This window comes from Chaetodon trifascialis, chromosome 1 (genome assembly GCF_039877785.1).
Source record: "Chaetodon trifascialis isolate fChaTrf1 chromosome 1, fChaTrf1.hap1, whole genome shotgun sequence".
In the NCBI taxonomy this organism is placed as follows: Eukaryota; Metazoa; Chordata; class Actinopteri; order Chaetodontiformes; family Chaetodontidae; genus Chaetodon; species Chaetodon trifascialis.
This window is the reverse complement of record NC_092056.1, coordinates 11,445,506-11,465,738: the sequence shown is the minus strand read 5'-3', so window position 1 is coordinate 11,465,738 and position 20,233 is coordinate 11,445,506. Positions and strand designations below refer to the sequence as shown.

Genomic DNA, 20,233 nt, shown 5'->3' with positions numbered 1-20,233 from the left:
TCTGACTCACTGTACCCCTCTTCTGTCCATTAAGGACTATGTTTACTCTGGCCTCTAAGGTGCCTCTGCCAGACTAGAGCATCACTCATTCTCTGTGAACTTCCCATCTGCATATCAAAGCTGAGAGTCCAGGGTAAACATAGTCTCCAGCTCCATCTGTTTCTGACAACATAAAGCCAAGAGAAAACTTCCAACTCTACACAAACCCAAACAACTCAAAATCTCTTAGCTGGCACATCCTTACATTCCTGAAAAGGTACAGATGATGTACTTTCTTTTGCCAAGCCCCTGTAGGTTTCCTATTGACACTCAAATCTCTTGACCTTGTTGGTCTGATCAGTATTATCATGGATCAAATTTTTATATTTCAAAAGGGATCATCTGACTTTGTGGTTCCTCTCTGCTTTACAGAGCTTTACAACAACTCTCAGCTCATTGTTCTGGTTTTTCAGAACACAGCTTTGATTCACTGGCTGCTTTAAACAACAATGTATTCAGCAAGCAGGCGGCTGTTTTCAGTAAAAATGCCCAAAAACCCACTATACAGTAGTCATAATTTCAAAAAAATTTGAATCGTCCTGAGATTATATGAAAAAAGTGACGTCATGGAGCATTTTGCAGCTAACAAGCGAAATAGATCCATTAGTAGTCGGTGGAGACTAAAACAGATTTAGAAAGTGAGTTAATTACGAACATAGATTTGTCAGGTTGACTGAAACTCAGCTCCACATGAATGGTAATGTAGCTCTGTAACTGCCAGGTCTCAATAGGCAACTGTTTGCCATACTGCCCCATGTGGTCAAAAATGTAATTAACACAGGTTTTAAAAAAATAACTGAAGCATTAACTTTTAGGTACTCTTCTTATTCGGAGCAAGAGAGTGACTTTTTATTAAACAATAAACACTAATTGATGTTATAAGGAATCAAAAGCTGTATTTCCATCACATTAAAAAAGAATAAAACTTTCTCAGTTTCACAAAAGAGTTTTTAAGCTTCCTTGAGGTGGTTTTTACTTTCTTTGGAAACACCTTTTTGATTAAGTTCTCATGTAGTGAACATTTAACTCACATGACTGATGAGCTGATGGAGAAGAAGAAGGAGAACAGAACAACAGGCAGATAAAAAATGGCTTGTGTCATCCTATAATGGTTTTCCAACTGGAGAATTGGCACCACAGATGTCTTATCTCAATGAACCAACTCCTACTGACCGCATAACGGTAATGGATGGAAACAAGCTTTCACTCACATTATCATTTGCTGATTTTCTCGAAATTAAGTTTACATTTTGTGACACATTCGGATGAAAATCCAGCAACAGCTATGGCTCCATATATCATCAAAAATGAAAACATGCTGGTGTCATCACTGAAAGAGTAGACCACAATCTTTTTTCAAAATTTCAATCAATCATTTTAATCATATTCAAAGCAAAAACATCAAACATTCACTGCTCCCTGCTTCTCAAACCTTTGTCATACATGATAGCAAATTGAATATTTTGGGGTTTTGGATTGTTGGACGAATAAAATGACATTTGAATGCATCTGTAAAAAAAAATTAGAACATGCCATTTTATACAAGAAATGATTAATTGATTTATCAAAAAAAAAAATTGTAGCCATAATAACTGGTAATGAAATTTGTGAAACATGCATGTCCGCGTCATTCTTGTGTGTTTTGTCTATTTTCTCTGAGTGGGACTATGTATTTTGTGCCTTTCATGAATAAGAATGCGTTCCATGACAAAAAGCCGAACAAAGATCATGAACAAATTGCATCTCATTACATGTCTGTGTGTTTGTGCATGTGTATGTGATGTTTTCAAACTTTTTGATAGAAACAGTGGTATAAGGACTGTAATTGCTTTTTGGTGGTGATCTTCCTAGCGTGTACCAGAGAGCAGGGAGCAGCTGGAAATTCAAATGAATCTGTGTGTTTGTTGCCTTTGGCAGGAGCTCAGCATTGGAGGAAAGTAATATCCAAGTGAATGAGGGGCCTCAAAAATTGGAAACTGGGTGACAAATTACTCTTCTCATGAGGAGCTAAACAGCAACATGATTTTAGCCAGGATTTCTGTTTGTGTGTCAATCTTTCATCTCATCCCTTTTACACATCTTTATACTCGATTATGTCCACCTGTTTATGCAGATTGTTTTCCACTTCTATCTCTTTCCTTCTTGCAAATTTCCTTCTTCATTTTTCGCTCAACCCCAACATGTCATCTCAATTCATATTCTTTCTCATTCAAAACCACTGACCATTGCTATTTACAGAAATATGGTGACCTCTAACCACTGTGTTTCAGGGATATATAGTTGTGCAAAATAGAATAGAATAGAACAAAATATATGTCTGTATAGAAAGCTCATTTGAATGGATTGACCATTAGTTTATTGTTTAGTCAGAAAAAAAATTGTACGCCACAGAATTTCCACTCGGTGATTGGATGTTTTTGCTAATTTGCACCATGCAAGTCGCAGTTAACTAATTACCTAACATTTTTCTATTTCTATTTCAGGCTTTTTCTGTCTGCATTTGACAAGAGATGCAATCAACTAATTGTTAGAGTCATTTAAAAAATGGCAAATATTTGATGGGTTCAGGTTCTCAAATGTGTGAATTTGCCACCTTTGTCTAACCTTATACCAAATTGAATCCCTGACTTCTGGACTGTTGGTCAGACTAAAAAGACATTTAACAAGCAAACTTTGGGCTCTGGAAAATTTTGATGGATATTTTTTCCATTTCTCTGTGGTTTTATAGACAAAATAATCAATCGAGGAAATAATCTGCAAATTAATTGACAATGAAAATAATTGTAAGTTGAAGCTCTTCGAAAAAACAAATATTTTCTGTTGCAGTTGTTTATCTTCTGTCCTGTTACTTCAACTGGGAGAATTTCAACTAGGGCTGGAAGTGATCATTTTTATTATTGATTAGTTTACTAATCATTTTCTCTATTTTCTAGTGAAAAATGCACGTTCGAATTCCTCTCGGCCTAAGCCTCAGTCCAACACCTGAAATATTCAGTTAACTCTCATGAATAAAATTAAATACCAAATCTAAATGACTAAAATTATTTTTCTATTATGGAAATTTAGTTGCAGATTCATTTTATGACTATCAAGTAGTCCATGAATCAACTATCTATCTGTCAGTCACCCAGCGTTGTCTACAGAGGAAACAAATGAGATTTTTACTTTTTACCACTGAACCAGGGTACCGGAAATAACTCCTCATACTTCACTACTCTATGGTGGTTAAACTGATTATTGTACAGGGGGTTGAAGTGTCGTGATATACAATTTATGGCCACCCGAAAGTCGATCAAACATCAGTATATTCCATCAAAGTTCAGATGTCTGGGAACAAGACAGAAGTTTCATTCCATTCTCTCATATCGGATTCATCATGGGAGAAAAATGCCAGTGTATCTGAACTTATGGCCAAGTTCAGCTCCATCAATCTCTGTGGGAGGGGAACAAGGGGAGACGCATTTAAAACAGTCCAATTAGGCTTTTCTCAAAATAATTTTCCAGGCTGGTGTGACAGACTGCACTTCTACAGTTCTCTGCAGAATGACACATTATTATCATCAGTTGAGTGAACAACTGAACTGTTGATGCCACGACTATAAATTCTCCCAGTTTCTACCCTCCGGTAGACTCAAGCAACAGCAATCTAGCCTGAGGTAGAAAGTCTAATCATTCAACCAGCACTCCCCCATGGGTCCCACAAGCTGACATACATGTAGATACTTTAGATACTACAGATACTGCATCAGTTGGTCCAAATTACAATCTGAGGGATTTTGTCTCCAGCTGCTGAATTCATTGAATCATGACTCCATCAATGTGTGTACCAGGAGCAATTTCATTCAATTTACTTTATTTCATTAGGATAATTCACTCAGTAACAATGACCCTTTACAAGGAGTCCTGGGTAAAGTACAGAATAGCAACAGAAGGATTATAATGGTAATGTTTCTCAGTTAAAGCAATAATGCATCAGACAACAACAGACTTAAACATAATGGTTTATTAGGAGAAATAAATGTGGCTCACTACTTTGTACTTAAAGTAACTGTAGTAAAAATATTGAAATGTTGAAGTTATAAAGTCCGTCCAGCTGTCTGCCTTCAAGTCTTGATTAAATTTCCCAATGTGCTACCTTTTTTTGTATCATTATAGTGTCTGTCTTATAGCTGACATACTAATTTGATAATTTTGAAATTATTACCCCACCCACGTACATAATATTCTCATACAAATCACTCGGCAATAAAATGATCCCGGAATATTATATAATTACACTATTAGCGCTTTATTTTTCTCCACTGAGATAAGTCTGGCGAGAAGGAGGCAATCTGCAATGGATTTGCCATCTTCTGATAAGCCTTAAGGGAGTGAAGAAGAGGAAAGCAGGAAGAGGAAAAATATTGGAAGAAAGATGAAAAAATCAAGAAAAGGTGAAAACTGTGGCAGAGCAAAACAGTCAGAGAAAAATTGGAGAGATAAGCAAAGGAGAGTTGGTTGAATTGGTGAGAAAAAATAGGAAACAGGAAGGTAAAACGGGACAGAACTGGAGGAAGTAATGAGGTAGGACAGTGAACCAGAGTAAGGATGGAAAACTGAAGAATACTTAGGGCAGTAAAATGGACTATGTGAGTGGATAGAGGTTTAAGACTGAATGCAGGCTATAATTGCATTTTCATAATGCATTATTTGTATGTTAATAGCTTTTTTTTTTTTTTTTTTACCTGCCTGACAAACAATTGAATCTTTTCTTTGTCTGTAGGGAATGTGAGGACTCTTAAACCTGCTGTTTGAAACAAATGGGCTCCAGAGACTTTTCATCAGTTTAATAATTTATATTGTAACCTATGCTTTTTTCCCCCCTTCAATTTACCTTATGAAGATCTGAAAATTAAACCTATCTATTTTTCTGTATTGTAAGACAATAACAATTGTATTCTGTATATTTTTCCAGCATTCCATCAAAACTGTATTAGTGATATTATATTACACTACTCTCAAGGGACTGCTTTTTAAGACTATGCCATTACATCAAATAAAACACTTTTTAAACATGTTTTTAATATTTGGTATTTCTATCAACTATAATCTCTACCATCTAAAATGGCCCCCAATTTTTTTTTTAACTAAGTTACCATCTGTCAGCTCACTTTGGTCCAGAGGAAAATATCTTGATATCTTGATGACTGTGTGTGTTTGTTTAGCTTAATTTTGTACAAACATTCTTGGTTTCCAGTGGATAATGAATTGTGGTAATCCATTTGCTTTCCATCAACACCACTAAACTAAGTTACAATTTCAACTTGTTCTCGTCCTATTTTTAACAGTTTACTTTATTTTAGATGTCATACTTCAAAAACAGTGATGGCCAAAGCTAACTAAGAACGGTTTCCATGCTAATGTTAGCTAACAAGCTATACTGCCAAAAAACGCTAACATGACGCTACCTGAGAAACCTCAGTAACATGTTAGCATTCAACTGTTGCTAATAGTGTTAGCTAGATAGTAATGTCATTAATGTAGTGTTTTCAAGACTCAGTTATCACAGTGTTCATTAATGCTACATTTGCATGTTTAACACATTTTGGAGGTTAGCTTGGTTAGCTTAGCTCTCTTACCTGAAGATGAGTGTGTTCGGCAAGAGACTGGTCCAGGAGGACAGACCTAGCATGAAGTGAGAGCTCTGGTAGGACGGAAGCCCAAAAGAGGAGGAATATGCCTTCCAGTGCCTCCAAAGTTGTTTTTGTGTGCTGTCTCCTCCTTAGTTGGCTAGCTTACCAGCAATAAGTTCAATAATAATTAAGATACACTAAGCTACATCTGGTACTTCAGGTGTGTTGTGTACAGTCACTGACGTTACCTTAGCCGTTGATGGTCAGTTAGCACCTGCATTTCAGTGCTTTCTTCTTATTTTTCTGATCTTAACATAAGCAACCATCTGCTGCTCTGCCTGCTTGATATGACAGCTATCTCAGGGAAAACCCTGTTGAGCTTTGCCAAACTACCATAAAAAAAAAAATATTGTGGTGAAGTGGAAGTCTGCAAGCACGTGCCTCTAAAAATCATTAGTTGGGCTGTTTGTAATATGTTTCAAAACTATTCTTTATCCAGCAAAGGGGCTTTACTGGTGTGTGTCATTTTGAGCTAATAAGGAGGTGACACTGATCCATAGTACCTTAAGAAATAAGGTCAGACCACAGGTGAGGAGAGAAGCAGCTGGAGCTTTGAATTAAACGTGTGTGTGCTGATGGAGAAGCAGTTGCCTGAGGAACGTTAAGCTTGTATAACTCTGTCTTTCTTTTTCCCCAGCTTGTAAGCCTGGCTTCTTCAAGGCGTATGCTGGGAACACTAAATGTTCCAAGTGTCCTCCACACAGCTCCAGCCATGACCAGGCCGCCACCATCTGTCACTGCGACAAAGGCTTCTACAGGGCTATCCAGGACTCCTCCACGATGGCTTGCACAAGTTAGTGGAGTGGTTTCCAAAACAGAACTTTCTCTGACAGCTGAGACATTCTTAGTTTCTATTTGCATGTCTGTAATATATTTTAGTCTGCGGTGCCATCTTTCCCCCATCTGTCCACTCTTTTTTTATTTATGCAATTAGACTGCGCTAAATCTAAATATATGCCTTCATAACTTAATGCCTCCATATGTCAACTTTGGAAAAAAGAAAAACGTCTGTTTTGATGTACCTCATTCACGGACATGAAAAATTCTGACAGTTGTATCCATGAAATTGACAAGTAGCATGCTCAGTAAGTAGCAGCTTACCACCCACACGTCTACACACAGATTTTCAAAGACACACTCTCAACTTCAGTTCTGATCACTTTGCCAAATCAGATGTACTGTTGTGAAAATCGGAAAAAAAAAAATCTGTTCCTTCCAGGTAATTGACACATAGGCTGTTGGAATGAAATATTGCAAAAGACCACCCACACACCTATCTACACACACACACACACACACACACACACACACACACACACACACACACACACAAATAGACATACTGCAATTTCGAATTATGCTCACTTGCCGCCAAAGGTCCTTTTCATTGTCACATGTTGGTGAGCATGTGCCCATTTAATCTTCATCCTCGAGGTCAGATGAGTGGTGTACTCGCTCTTATGCTTAATACTGATACTTACATACTAACATGAATTTTTGCAAGGTAGTATACTAAAAGTAAGATGTTATTGCTGCTCCTTTCATGATTGCTGTTAAACTATAGACAGTGTTAGTGGGTCTCCTCCCCAGTGGTCTACAGTGTCTGAAATGGCACCTGTGATCATAGATCATGCATTTTGTCTTGCTTTCAATGGCTTGTGCTATATGTGTACGAGAGTATTTGTAAGGTTATTTGTTTAAAAATACCTGACAGCGTAATCAGTGCGTTATCAATGAGTAATCACTCTCTAAATACCTTTTCTATCTCTTCAGGGCCTCCGTCAGCTCCCAGGAACTTGGTCTCATTGATCAATGACACGGCTCTCTTCCTACAGTGGATGCCTCCTAGCGATACAGGTGGCAGGAAGGACATCACTTACAACATTCTGTGCCAGCGTTGTGATGGAAGTGACAGCGATAGCGGGGTGACACAGTGCGAGCCATGTGAGTCAGACCTGCGGTTCATCCCGCGGCCACTTGGTCTGACTGGTACCTCTGTGGCAATACTAGATTTTGCAACGCACGCCAACTACACCTTTCATGTAGAGGCTGTGAATGGCGTCTCTGGGCTGGGTGTAGCCACACGCTCGCTGGCGAATGTTACCATCACTACACACCAAGCTGGTGAGTTGCAGAGCTCTTGTTTCACTTTTTTTTTTTTTGTTTGTTTTACTGTCTTCAAATCCAACAATGATGACAAGCAGATGTGCTGCAACTCCTACAGAATCATAGGATTGACTTATGTTGATATGGATTCTTGACATGGACACGATTTACAATTCATCAGTAATTTCATGAGTGCTTAAACAGATAGTGGATTAATTGTTTAATTTATCAATGGATAATTAATTGCAAACAATTTGGATAATTGATCGTTAGTTTAAGTGTTCTATTATACAAAAATTCCAATTTGCTCATTCTAGCTTCACAAATGTGAGAATTACATCACTGTAATTGAAGATCTTTGGGTTTTGGACTGTTGGCCAAACAGCAAATTGCAGTTCAGAGATTTCAAATTGGGCTTTAGGGTCTTTTTTAAGTACTAGTTGTGACATTAAACAGTATTCTAAAGATTAATAATGAAAACAATTGTTGGTTGCATCCACAATTTTCATAATCACTTTCAAAACATTTTGCAGGGCTGAAATATTACATGGTAAGCTACAAAAAAATTGCGGCACATTCATCATTTTAATCCTGCTGGCGTGGGCAAAATTGTCATCTGGAATGGTTGGAATTTTCCCAGTGGACCGTTCAGCCTCTCGGATGGTAGGGAGCCAATCAAAACCAGTAAAAAGTAGTTTTACAAACTTGCGCAAACTAGCACTAGCAAAAATTAGTGGTTCCCCAAAAGTTCCCAAAAAATACCCCCTGCATATAATTACGTAGCTTACATTAAAATGAAACGGTTGCAAAACATTTTGTGGACAAATTGTTTTCATTTCTTGTAGTGCAGTCAACAATTTACCTTTCGTGCATTTCGAGTATCTGTGGACTGGACGTGAGGGACGAGCGTTGGTCAAATGCTCATAATGATAACTTGTTATATGACTGTCCAGAGTGTAAATCAAACTGTATCTCAAGCTTTGACTTAAAATCCATAACTTGTTTCATAATGGCTGAAGGACACTAATGACTGCCATTTTCAAGAATGGCAAATTTTCGTCATCTGCAGGTTATGTATTACACTTGTTCTCCTTTTGCTGGGCAGATTGCTGAGGCTTAACATTCAACTAGCCATATTTAACTCTAAAATATTAAGAAATATTGAATTTACATACTTTTGGTTGCATTATACCTGATTCATAGCTCATAAATACTGTGTTTGGGAACAGATGAAGATATTACACTACAGTAACAGACAGTGATTTATTTATTTTGCCGCTGGATTTGCCTTTCTCCCTCCTGAGCACCCTGCCTTCTTCCACAGTCTCTCAGTCCAGCTTAATGTGCCAATAGGTGAAGCACATTTCTCACCCCTGAATAGCTGACTGAGCCAGTGTGACCTGAACCAAGTCTTAATGAGTAGAACCTGGCTGACCTGAGGTCAACTACAGCTAGCAGTCCTCAATGCAGCATTGTCTTGGGCTTGAATTACGAAAAATAAGAGACCTGAGTTCAACAACTGAAACCTGAACTCTCATATTTTAAGGGCAAGAATATTGATGGAATAATTGATGGAAAAGGTTGAGACGAAGGAGGAAAGAGAGTGGATTAATAAATTATACTGGGATGTATGTGCACATTTTCTCCCCTTTCAGCAAGTGCAGCAAGTCAGTACTGAGATGAAATTCTGATGAGAACAAGACAGACGCTCATCAGTCATCAGTGGCTCAGCTATAAAAATAGGAAAGTGGGTATATCTGTGATAAATCGTCTTTACGTGCAATAATAGGCTAGCATAGATATATAAAGGCAGCATGGGAAGTGCAAACAATATGCGTATCATACAACAGTTTCACAGCATATTTTCCACTTTTTCTGTTGTAGAGACAACAAGATGCTATGCTGGCTGAACATTTTCATTACAATTACTAGGCTTACAGGTGGCATATTTGCCTCATGCCATCAGTAAGCCTTACTTGTACTATAGATGGATGGAACAAAGCCTCAGAAAGGTATCTGATCTGGTTAGCAAGGATAATGTTGACCAGGTTCACCATCTTAGTTTAGCTTGTTAGTATTCTAACATATGCAAATTGACACTAAACACAGTACAGTTGAGGATGATGAGTGTCATTAGTTTGCCGTAGAAATGAATAGGAGTGTTGGACAAATTTAAATTTTAACCTGATGATGGTGCTTTGGAAAAGTAATGGGATCACAGTGGGACCATCTTCTGGGGACCATGAATGGGGCGATCCATCCACTAGTTGTTGATTTATTTTTGTCCAGACCAAAGTGGTGGACCAGCCAGATGACTGACCGATAGTAAAAATGATGCAAAGTCAGTAAGAGTCTGTTTACCTGTGAGCCAGATTTGAACTGTGCCCATGTGTACAGTACAAAGGTGGCATGCAGCAGCAGGTTTTGTCAAAAACAGTGAGATGCTACACAAGAATGAAGCAGCAGTAATGATGGAGTCAAGGAACCTCAGAGACTCAGTGAAGGGAAAAAAAATGTTATTTTCTAAGTGTTCAGACTGTGCAGAGTGCATGGTTGGTAAGTGAGAAAAAACAGCCGGTTATCATATTACCATCATAATGGTCTTGAATCATGTTCCTGCTCATTCAAGAAACGTTAATAACTTCAACAGTCATTTCTCATGGCTTCGTCTCCCCTAGAATACAGTGAAAACTATTGCATTGAAGCATTATTTTTAGAAATGAAATGTTTTGCTGATGGGCTGTCACCACACCGTGGAAACCAGATGTCAGGTGTATATGTGTCATGTCATACCCATCTCTCTGGCAAAGGCAGGTAGGCTGATGGGAGGAAGTTGGAATGCAAAATAATCTCTGTAGAGGAAGAGAAGCAGCCTGTGGGGATGTTCCCATTAGGATGTTTAGAGTGGATTAACTTGTCAAACTGCCTTTTCTCAGTAGACGCACTGTATGCCCACACAGCCCGACATGCATACAAACAAGCAGGCAAACACACATAAACACATGACATTTGCACACACATTTGTTTTACCCATGTACCGTGGTACCTCCTACAGCTTTGCATATGGTAGGTTAGTCATTTCCGAGCTCTCTCTCTTGTTTGTCGCTCACCCACACCCACAAACTAGAGATACCCCCGTTTTTGATTGAGTGTCATTATAGAATTGCACAACAGATAGATATAGGTCCATTACAGAGAGTACAATAACACTTTTATTTTGTGCTTTGATACAGGATAGAATGGTCCTGATCCATTGTATGCACTTATATAACTGTCCTGCATATTTGATGTGGGGGAAAAAAAGGCTGAAGAAATAAAAAAAAAGGAAAGTACACACTGTGCACCATTCATACTGTTTGAATGCAGTCTTTCACCGCTCATAGTCTGCAGTTCATAGGATGTAATTTACAATATTAATGTGCTGAATTCTGGAAAAAACAACCCCAAATAAATATTAATGAACAGGTAACATTTAGTATGTATTCTAGCTGTACATAGAGGAAAATCTTCCAGGAAGCGTCTTGATGATGCTCTCTAATTAAAGGTCAACATTAGAAAATCAGTTTAAACTCGTCAAAGCACCATATCTCTCAAGCACTCCAAAACTTATTATAAATTCAAATGAGATCAAACATTCATCAGATCGAGTGAAATGCTTGTTGTGAATCTTTACCTGTCTAAACCAATGTTTGGATGGACGAGGGATGGACAGGATCATTGCCAATTAGCGAAGACGCTGCAAGGTTATCCATGTAATTGATTGTGATATTGTGCCAATGATGGAATAATAGCCAATCAAAAGCAGAATTAGCAATTAACTGGATTTTGCAAGTGAGAGGGAGGGGGATGATTTATTTTCTGTTGGCATGCTTTCTGTTTGTGAATTGCATATTAATGATTTGTTATGGTTTTAATTATGCTAAACCTATTAATCAGAATTACTAATAATCTCTCTTTCCGATTGCCTGTGTGCTTCTCTATTTTTGGTAAGCTATAATGCTCAGTTGCATGATCACTTCAGAGTCTTTGTTGCCTTCGATGATTTGATGTACTGTAGGTCAGTTTTGTAGCTGCAAGAGCAGAGCAATATCTGTTTAGTCATGGATTCTCAGAAAACACATTTGATCATCTCGAATGCCTATTTGTGCGTGCTCTCCTCCACATTTAATTTCACTTTGTAAGACGGGATGCTGTTTTTCTGCTTGTTGAAGCTGATGAAGGTCAGCTGTTGTCCCAATGCCTCTCAAGGCAGCAATTCAGAGCAGAGCGAGCAGGATGATCTCTGTGTTTATGAACACTGTAGTTATTGCTCAGCAGAGCGTTTCTCACTGAAGCTTCCTCCCACAAAGTTCACTGCAGCGTTCTGTGAAGAGGCACAGAGAAATGAGCGCAAATTGAGGAGAAACGTGCTGCAACAACAGGAGCGGAGAGACACCCACAAAGATGGACTCTGTGTTAAAAGTAATCCTTACGTAAGATAAAAAAAGGAAACACTGTGTCCTAGCAGAGACTGAAAATATTGGACTTCAAAAGTTTGGACTAACGATTACACCTGTGAGTTTTCCTGTTTTTGTTGGTGGTACAGAGTAGTTTTTTGTATTTGTGGGGCCACGCAGAAGCCAAATGGATTGAGTAAATTATCTAGTCGAATCAAATCACTCACAAAATGTGAGACTGAATGATGCATCGAACCTTTGCTGGAATAATCAAAATCAAATAGCTGCTGGTTTAAATGGTTAAATCCCAACAGAGATGTGCTCATTGTCTTTCAGCTCATGCAATCTTTACTGCGCTATTACTCCACTGCTATAGATTGTGCTTGTGTTTATTATTCTAGTTTCAAAACCAGATAAACCAACACTTATTAATAAGTAATTAGTATTACGCTGGGCAGCACGGTGGCGCAGCAGGCAGTGCGCGTGCCTCACAGCAAGAAGGTTGCCAGTTCGATCCCCGGGCAGGGCCTTTCTGTGTGAAGTTTGCATGTTCTTCCCGTGCATGCGTGGGTTCTCTCCGGGCACTCCGGGTTCCTCCCACAGACCAAAAACATGCTCATTAGGTTAATTGGTGACTCTAAAATTGCCCCTAGGTGTGAGTGTGAATGGTTGTTTGTCTTGTGTGTTGCCCTGCGATCGACTGGCGACTGGTCCAGGGTGTACCCCGCCTCTCGCCCGTTGACAGCTGGGATAGGCTCCAGCCCCCCCGCAACCGGCATAAACAGGATAGGCGGTATAGAAAATGGATGGACAGTATTCAGCTTTGATGGTTTTTGTTTGTATTGTCCTGTGACTCATTGGTAGTTTGACCATTGCTCCAAACAGCACATTAGGTTACACTCATTCATTGGCGTGCATGTATATCCTGTGGTAGATAGGTTAATTAGTGTCACAGTGAACGCACTACCATGGCATCATTTTAGGATAGCCAAAGTGTAGAGCCTTCACCCTCCAGTCTGACATTTGGCCAGTGGATGTTGTTGACTGAATGTCTGTGACAGATAGTCTTTATGCTGTGTTTGCCACTGTGGGTACAGGATTCAGTAATTTCCCTTTTTCACTTTCATTTAGTGCTTTTTTTCTGAATGTATAACCTCCATCTTTTCTTCTTGCACAAGCAAGAAGCCATAAGCTGACAATACAATACAGTTCTAGCTGCAGCTTTGTTGCAGACACACTGAGCTTATTTTAAGACTATTTAATCAGTTGAACAGTGGCATAAAAATGTTTGTCTGGTTGGCAGTATTAGTCTTTCAGCAGTGTTTGAAGATTATGGACCCCAGACATCTTGGTAGTCGTTTCATCTCTTTCACCAAATTCAGTCAGTTTTTGTCAACGCTTGAGTTTGGCTTGGCGCTCTGGGTTTTGCAGCTGTTGTAATATGAGCCAGCAGTTCCACTTCAATCATTTGTTTTTTTTTTATATTTCTTTTACTTACATACAGTGTGGATCAGCTTTGAAGAACAATATTTAGGGTTCAGACACCCCATGGAGTTTGTGCAAGTTTATTATGATTTTAATTGCCATAAACTGGAATGAGCCAGAAACATGAAACTGTTCCCAATAACTGGAAATGATGTGCACGTGCTTCCCAAAATGTATGAGCAAGAGTACATACAAGAGTATATACAGCAAGAGTCATGCAAAGGTCTCACATGCTGAATCCACGTGTGAACATTTCCCACTGATCTGTGGTGTCCTGATTCACGAGATTTTTCTCTCTTTTGCTTTGCTCTTTTCCCCTCTCCACCAGTGGATTCTCTTGTGTTTTCATCTTCCTTGCTCTGGGAATAAGGCTCACTTCTATTTATATGCTCAGATGCTGGGGAGATGCAACCTCGTGGGATTTCTTTACAGCTCTCCCTGTTAACTCTCTCTCTCTCTGTCTCTGTCTCTGTCTCTGTCTCTCTATCGAGCATCTATAGAGAGGTTAGCCTGTTTTTACATGTTGCCGATACCTACAGCTTATAGATTGTCAATCATCTGCTGGTGTGGGAATAGTGATTAAACTGTAATGACCACAGAGTCTCTCATACAAAGCAGTAGGTACCTAACCAGTGAATTGATTCATCCTGAACCTAAAATAGCTTCTTGCTTAAGAGTTTAGAGGGTTTTTAGAATTTTCTCACATGAAAGACTAACACACACACACACACACACACACACACACACACACACACACACACACACGCACGTTGATAGAGATATAATGTTATACTGTAAGCTGCAGACAGAAATACCCTCTAGTAATGTGATTCTTGCAAACATTTTTATCCCCTAAGTGGGTTATGCATATTTATCTGCCTGGTTACACTGAGGCCAACTGAAAAAACATCACCATTGCTTAGTTGAACATGAGATTTATGGGCATCGTTCTTGTTTAGTTATGTTTTAACAGATTCATTCAAATCACAAGCACATATACTGTAGTCACAAATGCACATATTCATGTGATATGTTGACATTTATTCAAGCATGATTTTGAGGATTTTGTGGAAGGAATCCTTGAATAAGTACATGTAAAACTAAAAATAAGCCAACAATCTCATGGTCCTTTATGGTCTTTGATCATAAACTACAAACTAAGGACCTTATTTCAACAGCAGACATCTGTGCTGGTCTTACATGGACTGATGCATTTTGTAGCTGCTCCTTCTCAGATTAGTCAATGTTCGCCTCAGGTTTTGTGTGTGCTTTTACTTGCATACACTTCCATTTTTTACAGTGGATAACTCCGGATGTTTCAGTGCCGTTCGCTAAAGTTGAAACGATAAGAAGTGTAATGAATAAGCTGGTGGACTGAAAAGTAATTGGCAGTTATTTTGAAAATCAATTAATCATTTATGTCAATTGTCAAGCAAAGAAGCCGAATATTCCAGTTTGTTCAGGCTTCTTTTCTTTGTTTTTTGGGATAGTTCGTTGAATATGTTTGGATTTTGGAATGTTGTTCACAAACAACAGGATTTCAATCAAGAAAATAATTACCAAATTGCAGTGAGGGTGAAAATAATTCTGTGCTGCAGCACTACTGCGAACATTTAATTGGTTTTAAGCGCACACATTGCATTGACATCAGTCAGACATAAATAATAATACATATCCACAGAAAAATCTGAGTGCTTTCAGTTACTTGTCATATATTTCACCTTGCTGAAAGACAACTGTTGTTTAAAATTGTGCGCTAATGACAGTAACTTAGGTATGGCACAGGTGACATTACCAAAGCAACTCAGTGGAGTTTCTCCTTTCCTTGTCTGTGCACTTCTTGCACCGTACTGTTCTGTTGGTACATGGTGAATGTTTTTTGTTGCTGTGTCTGCTGTTTGCCATTAATAACTGCAGCAGGCAGCCAGTCTGAGTGGCTTGAGATATTCCCACAACATCTCTGGGCACGCTGTGCAGCTCAAACACCACCTGCCACCAGGATAGAGAGGGCACACGTTGCCTGGAATAACATGGCAAAGATTGCAGATGCAACCAACTGCAAATTGTTAAATAGACAGCACGGTGCGATGATTGAGATCCCACCCATATGTGATGCTGTGTGTTCGGTCTCCTGTGATAATCCTGTAAAAAGTGTGGAACTTTAATTGACATTACACAACTTCTATTCTCATTTGTCAAGAGTCTGTGGCTGTGTGGCACAGATGGGATGTAGTAAAGAAATGCATGTTCAGACAGACATGGGTGAAGTGTTTGAATTTCTGCATTGTAATATCATGGCTGGACACACCCTAAATTTACATATTTGTCCCCGAGTGTGCATTTTTGCAGGCGTCAGCACCAAATTCTTGCTTCCACCATTTTTCTTTCTTTTTTTCTCCCCTCTTTTTTTAATGCAAGTTGAATGGTCGAGCGGCTGGACTGTGAAGCGTCGTGTCTGGGCCAAGCTGCTGCTAGGAAACCTTGGCTTCTTGACAGGATGTGAAAGTCGCGTCTGAACCCCAAAGCGTCCACTTACCACTGTGACATGCCACCTTTCTCAAGTGTCACATCCATTCTGTGGCCTTCTGCGTGTCGCAGGTTATCTGCTTCTCTGAGCACGAGGAGAGTTTCAGATGTCAATCTGGGCTCGAATTTGTATTCCAACAATGAACCCCCAAACAGCACGCTCGACAACAGAGGGACGGGATCTATTAGTTTGCCAAATCATATTCGGTCCAAGCAAAGGCTTTATGAATAATTGATGGTAAATATTTGAATCTCTGCTCGGTGATTTTGTGTCTCCTCAGCAGCCTTGTGTAAAAAATTCCCCCAAATTCAGCAATAATGACAAACATGATAAACAGTTGCTGTAGGTCTAGTGGTTTGGTTAACAACAAAAATGCTTCTCTCGGGCTGCACATCACGCCGGAGCTGGACAGTGAAATGGTTGTTTGTTGGCCCTCCTTTCCCTTTGGGTATTCCTGTGATACTGAAAATTTTTCTCCTCCAAACTGCCACCAAGTCATTACATTTCTCCAGAGTTGTTTTACATGAGATTGTCTACAGTGAGCTTGAGTCTGCAGATGTTATGTATAAAAATGACATGCACTTTTCTCAGGCAAACTTTTTTTTTTTGTTCTGAAACTTTTTGTTTCAAAGCTGATATCTCCCCTGTGATGGCTGAAGACACTTCTGAAATATGTTTTGCAGTCGTGCCTCTGAACTCAGTGGATTCATTTCAGAGTTCGCTGGAGTGGCTCGGGCAATAAGTGGGTGGAATTGCTAATTTCTTCATTCCTCTGGGCCTCTCGGACGGGTGACAGGTGCTCAGTCCGGCTGCAAACTTGCCATTTCTCTTGATTATGTTTCCCCCAATCCTTGCACTATGCACCTCAGGTTGTTCGTACATATGTCCTATTCTCATGAACGCGATATCTAATCACTTGGACTCATTGATGAACTTGGTGGTGATCTCACAAAACATGTTTTTGCCAATAACTCAAGAATTCATATACTAATTATGACAAAGTTTCACACAAATGTCTCGGAGGATAAAATGATCAAGTGATGAAATTTTAGATCCAAAAGGTCAAAAATCAGCTTCACTGTGACCTCATAATGTTCTGCAAAAATACTTTTCTGGTCATTATTCATCACGAATTGGTGACACTAACTGTGGTGATTGGATATTGATGGGACTTCTGTGCTGCCAGCTGGAAGATGTCTGTGAAGCATCCACATTTTACAATTTTATAGCTTCTTCACGGCAACATCCATATTTGAAGCATTGTAGTCGACCACATGCTCATTGGTTCTGCTGATATTGAGCTTCGGGTGATTGTCGCAGGACCATGTGATGGAGCTCTCTATCAGTCCTCTGGACTCCTCTGCAAAAATAGTGTGAATACAGCGTGTTTCGCAATGGAAATTATTCACTGGAATCATACATGTTAATTATGTAATAACTTCCATTTTGCCAAAAAAAAAAAAAAACTAAACCATAATATTTCATTCCTTCAGAGTCACTACATATACTATATGTGTCTCTACAGAAAGGGATGTAAACTGCTACTTGACTATTTGGTGGAGCCTTGCAAAGGGAGCCGATAATTCTAGTTTTGATCTTGGAAATATCATGAAATTGCCAATGTGTGAAAGATTTATATGAATTAACTTGTGTGAAAAGACATGCTGTTGCTGTTTTACTTGAACTTTCCTGTGTGTATCATTGTAAATTCCTCAAACAGCATACCCCTCACAGGTTTGTACTCACAGCTGACTCTAGTCCCTGAACTCCTCCACTGCATCCTCAGGTCCTGCTCTGGTGGGTGTAGTCAGGAAAGACTGGGCCTCTCAAAACAGCATCGCCCTCTCCTGGTCACAAGTGGAACATCCACCTACAGACATAGTGGACTATGAAGTCAAATATTATGAGAAGGTAAAGTCTTTTATCATTCAATATAAAGCTTTTTTTTTTTTTTAATATTATTGTTTTGTTTATGCACTATCTTTGTTAATTATTCAGTGGCAACAGTGGTTTGTATTACAGTTATTTTCGCACCGAAATGCACCACAAGTGATTACACATACAGGGAACAATCACTGCTCACAGAGTAATGTGCATTGTTAGCATACAGACATCAAAATGTAAGTGCAGAACCATCCATAATGTAATGCTATCTCCACTTTGTTCCCCATCTGCTCGGATAGTTGATAGGATGAAAATTATGTGTTTTGTTTCAAACATTGCTGTGATAATGGGTTTATGCAAACATACATTTGTCTGCCAGAATTTGCTTTTGTTTATCATCTCTGGCAATCTGTTTCTGTTTTTCTAGGAGCAAGAGCAGCTGAGCTACTCATCAACGCGGACCAAAACCCCCAACGTGGTGGTAACGAGCCTCCGACCCTCGACTGTCTATGTCTTCCATGTGCGTGCTCGCACCGCTGCTGGTTACTCAGCCTACAGCCCCAACTTTGAGTTTGCCACTGCACCTGAGGGTACGACTATGGAGGAGCGTTTGTTTGTTTGTTTGTTTGTTTGTTTGTTTGTTTGTTTGTTTTTATATACCGACTGTGTTTTAGGGAGAAATGGCACTGATATTCAGTCGTTCAGTCAGCTAGACTTCTGTTGAAACACCAGCGGATATGTAGTTTTGTGTCAAAAACAATGAACAGGAGAAAAGGGGAGCTTTAAAGTCAGAGATGTGGAGTCATCGGTGTTTATCAACAACTCTATAAAATCCCTGGAGACATTTTATGATCATTCTTTGCTATGGATCAGTGAAACTCATCAGTGTTTTCTCAGGCATGAGCCATTTATTTAAACGTTTATAAGCTCTGTAAGTTCCTGATGCACACATAACGCTCCGCTGATTCTAATCCTGAAATATGCAGGAATGCACAGCCTCCTACAAGATGCACACTGTAGGTGATGAATATGTAGATGTCCACCTTCACATTCTCATACCCCCCATTTACCAGTGCATCTGACGCAAGTGCATTTATATACTTGGACTGTGCTCCTACACATGTGCCATTTTCAGGCCATACAGTGCACACGCACAAGCTTCATGTCACGCGCAATGCAGTGATTAAGACCTGCCTGTTCACTCACAGGCACAGTAGTTTAACATGCGCTGCATTGTTCATAGATATATTTAAGAAGGGAAACCTGATTGAGAGTAAGAATACTTGAAAATGAGCACATGTCCTATTTTACAATATTGATAAATACAGAGGAAAGTTTTAATGTAGCAACACAGAAACTGAATATCATGTTTAAGTCATTCAGTGTGTTCAGTACATATTGATAGCTTCGTGTCGGCATCAGTTCTCCGGTTTGAACTCTGGGAGGTACTGATCTGTCTTTCCTTTGTTTTCCACTTGGCTTTCTCAATGTCTTCAGATCCTGATATCGCTGATCAGGGTCAAGTTCTGGTGGTCGTCACAGCATCCGTAGGCGGCTTCTCCCTGTTGGTCATTCTTACCCTCTTCCTCCTCATCACTGGCCGGTAAGACCCCCCTCCCAGCACCTGCCCACACACACACACGCATGCACACGTGCACACACACACACCCCTGTGCTTCTCCCCTCATAATCTCCGGAGTGACGCTACAACTAGAAGTCTCTTAATGGACTCTCTTTTGCCACCAAGCAGACACTCTTATTTTCCAAATGGCTGAACCAATTTTCTGCCTAATTACTCAGCATGTAATGCATGTACCAGCAGTTTGCTCCATTCCATTAACTTCCACAGGTTATCTCAGACTGTTGTCTTCAGTCTGCTTCTGGTTCACAGGGTTTTACCATTAGTGGCACTTATTAATAAACAGTGAAAAATGGCCCTGAATTGCTTCATGCTTTGTCTGGATTTTGACTTAATTGTGATACAAGCTGAAGTGATAATCTTTAATCACACAATTTGCAAACTTTGTATGTGGAAAATATCTGAAGACAACAAGTTCCCAGACAACAAAATGCAAGACACTGGG

General features: G+C 39.4%; 1 protein-coding gene across 2 annotated transcripts in view; it reads left to right on the top strand.

Moving 5' to 3' along the window:
* Window positions 1-20,233, top strand: part of epha6 (eph receptor A6) — a 53,617-nt gene that overhangs the window by 24,688 nt on the left and 8,696 nt on the right. For both annotated transcript variants that reach the window (XM_070968797.1, XM_070968788.1), the window contains exons 7-11: window positions 6,349-6,504; window positions 7,485-7,835; window positions 18,052-18,176; window positions 18,577-18,739; window positions 19,647-19,752. In XM_070968797.1, coding sequence (XP_070824898.1) covers window positions 6,349-6,504; window positions 7,485-7,835; window positions 18,052-18,176; window positions 18,577-18,739; window positions 19,647-19,752 — 901 coding nt within the window. The remainder of the gene's footprint in view (window positions 1-6,348; window positions 6,505-7,484; window positions 7,836-18,051; window positions 18,177-18,576; window positions 18,740-19,646; window positions 19,753-20,233) is intronic.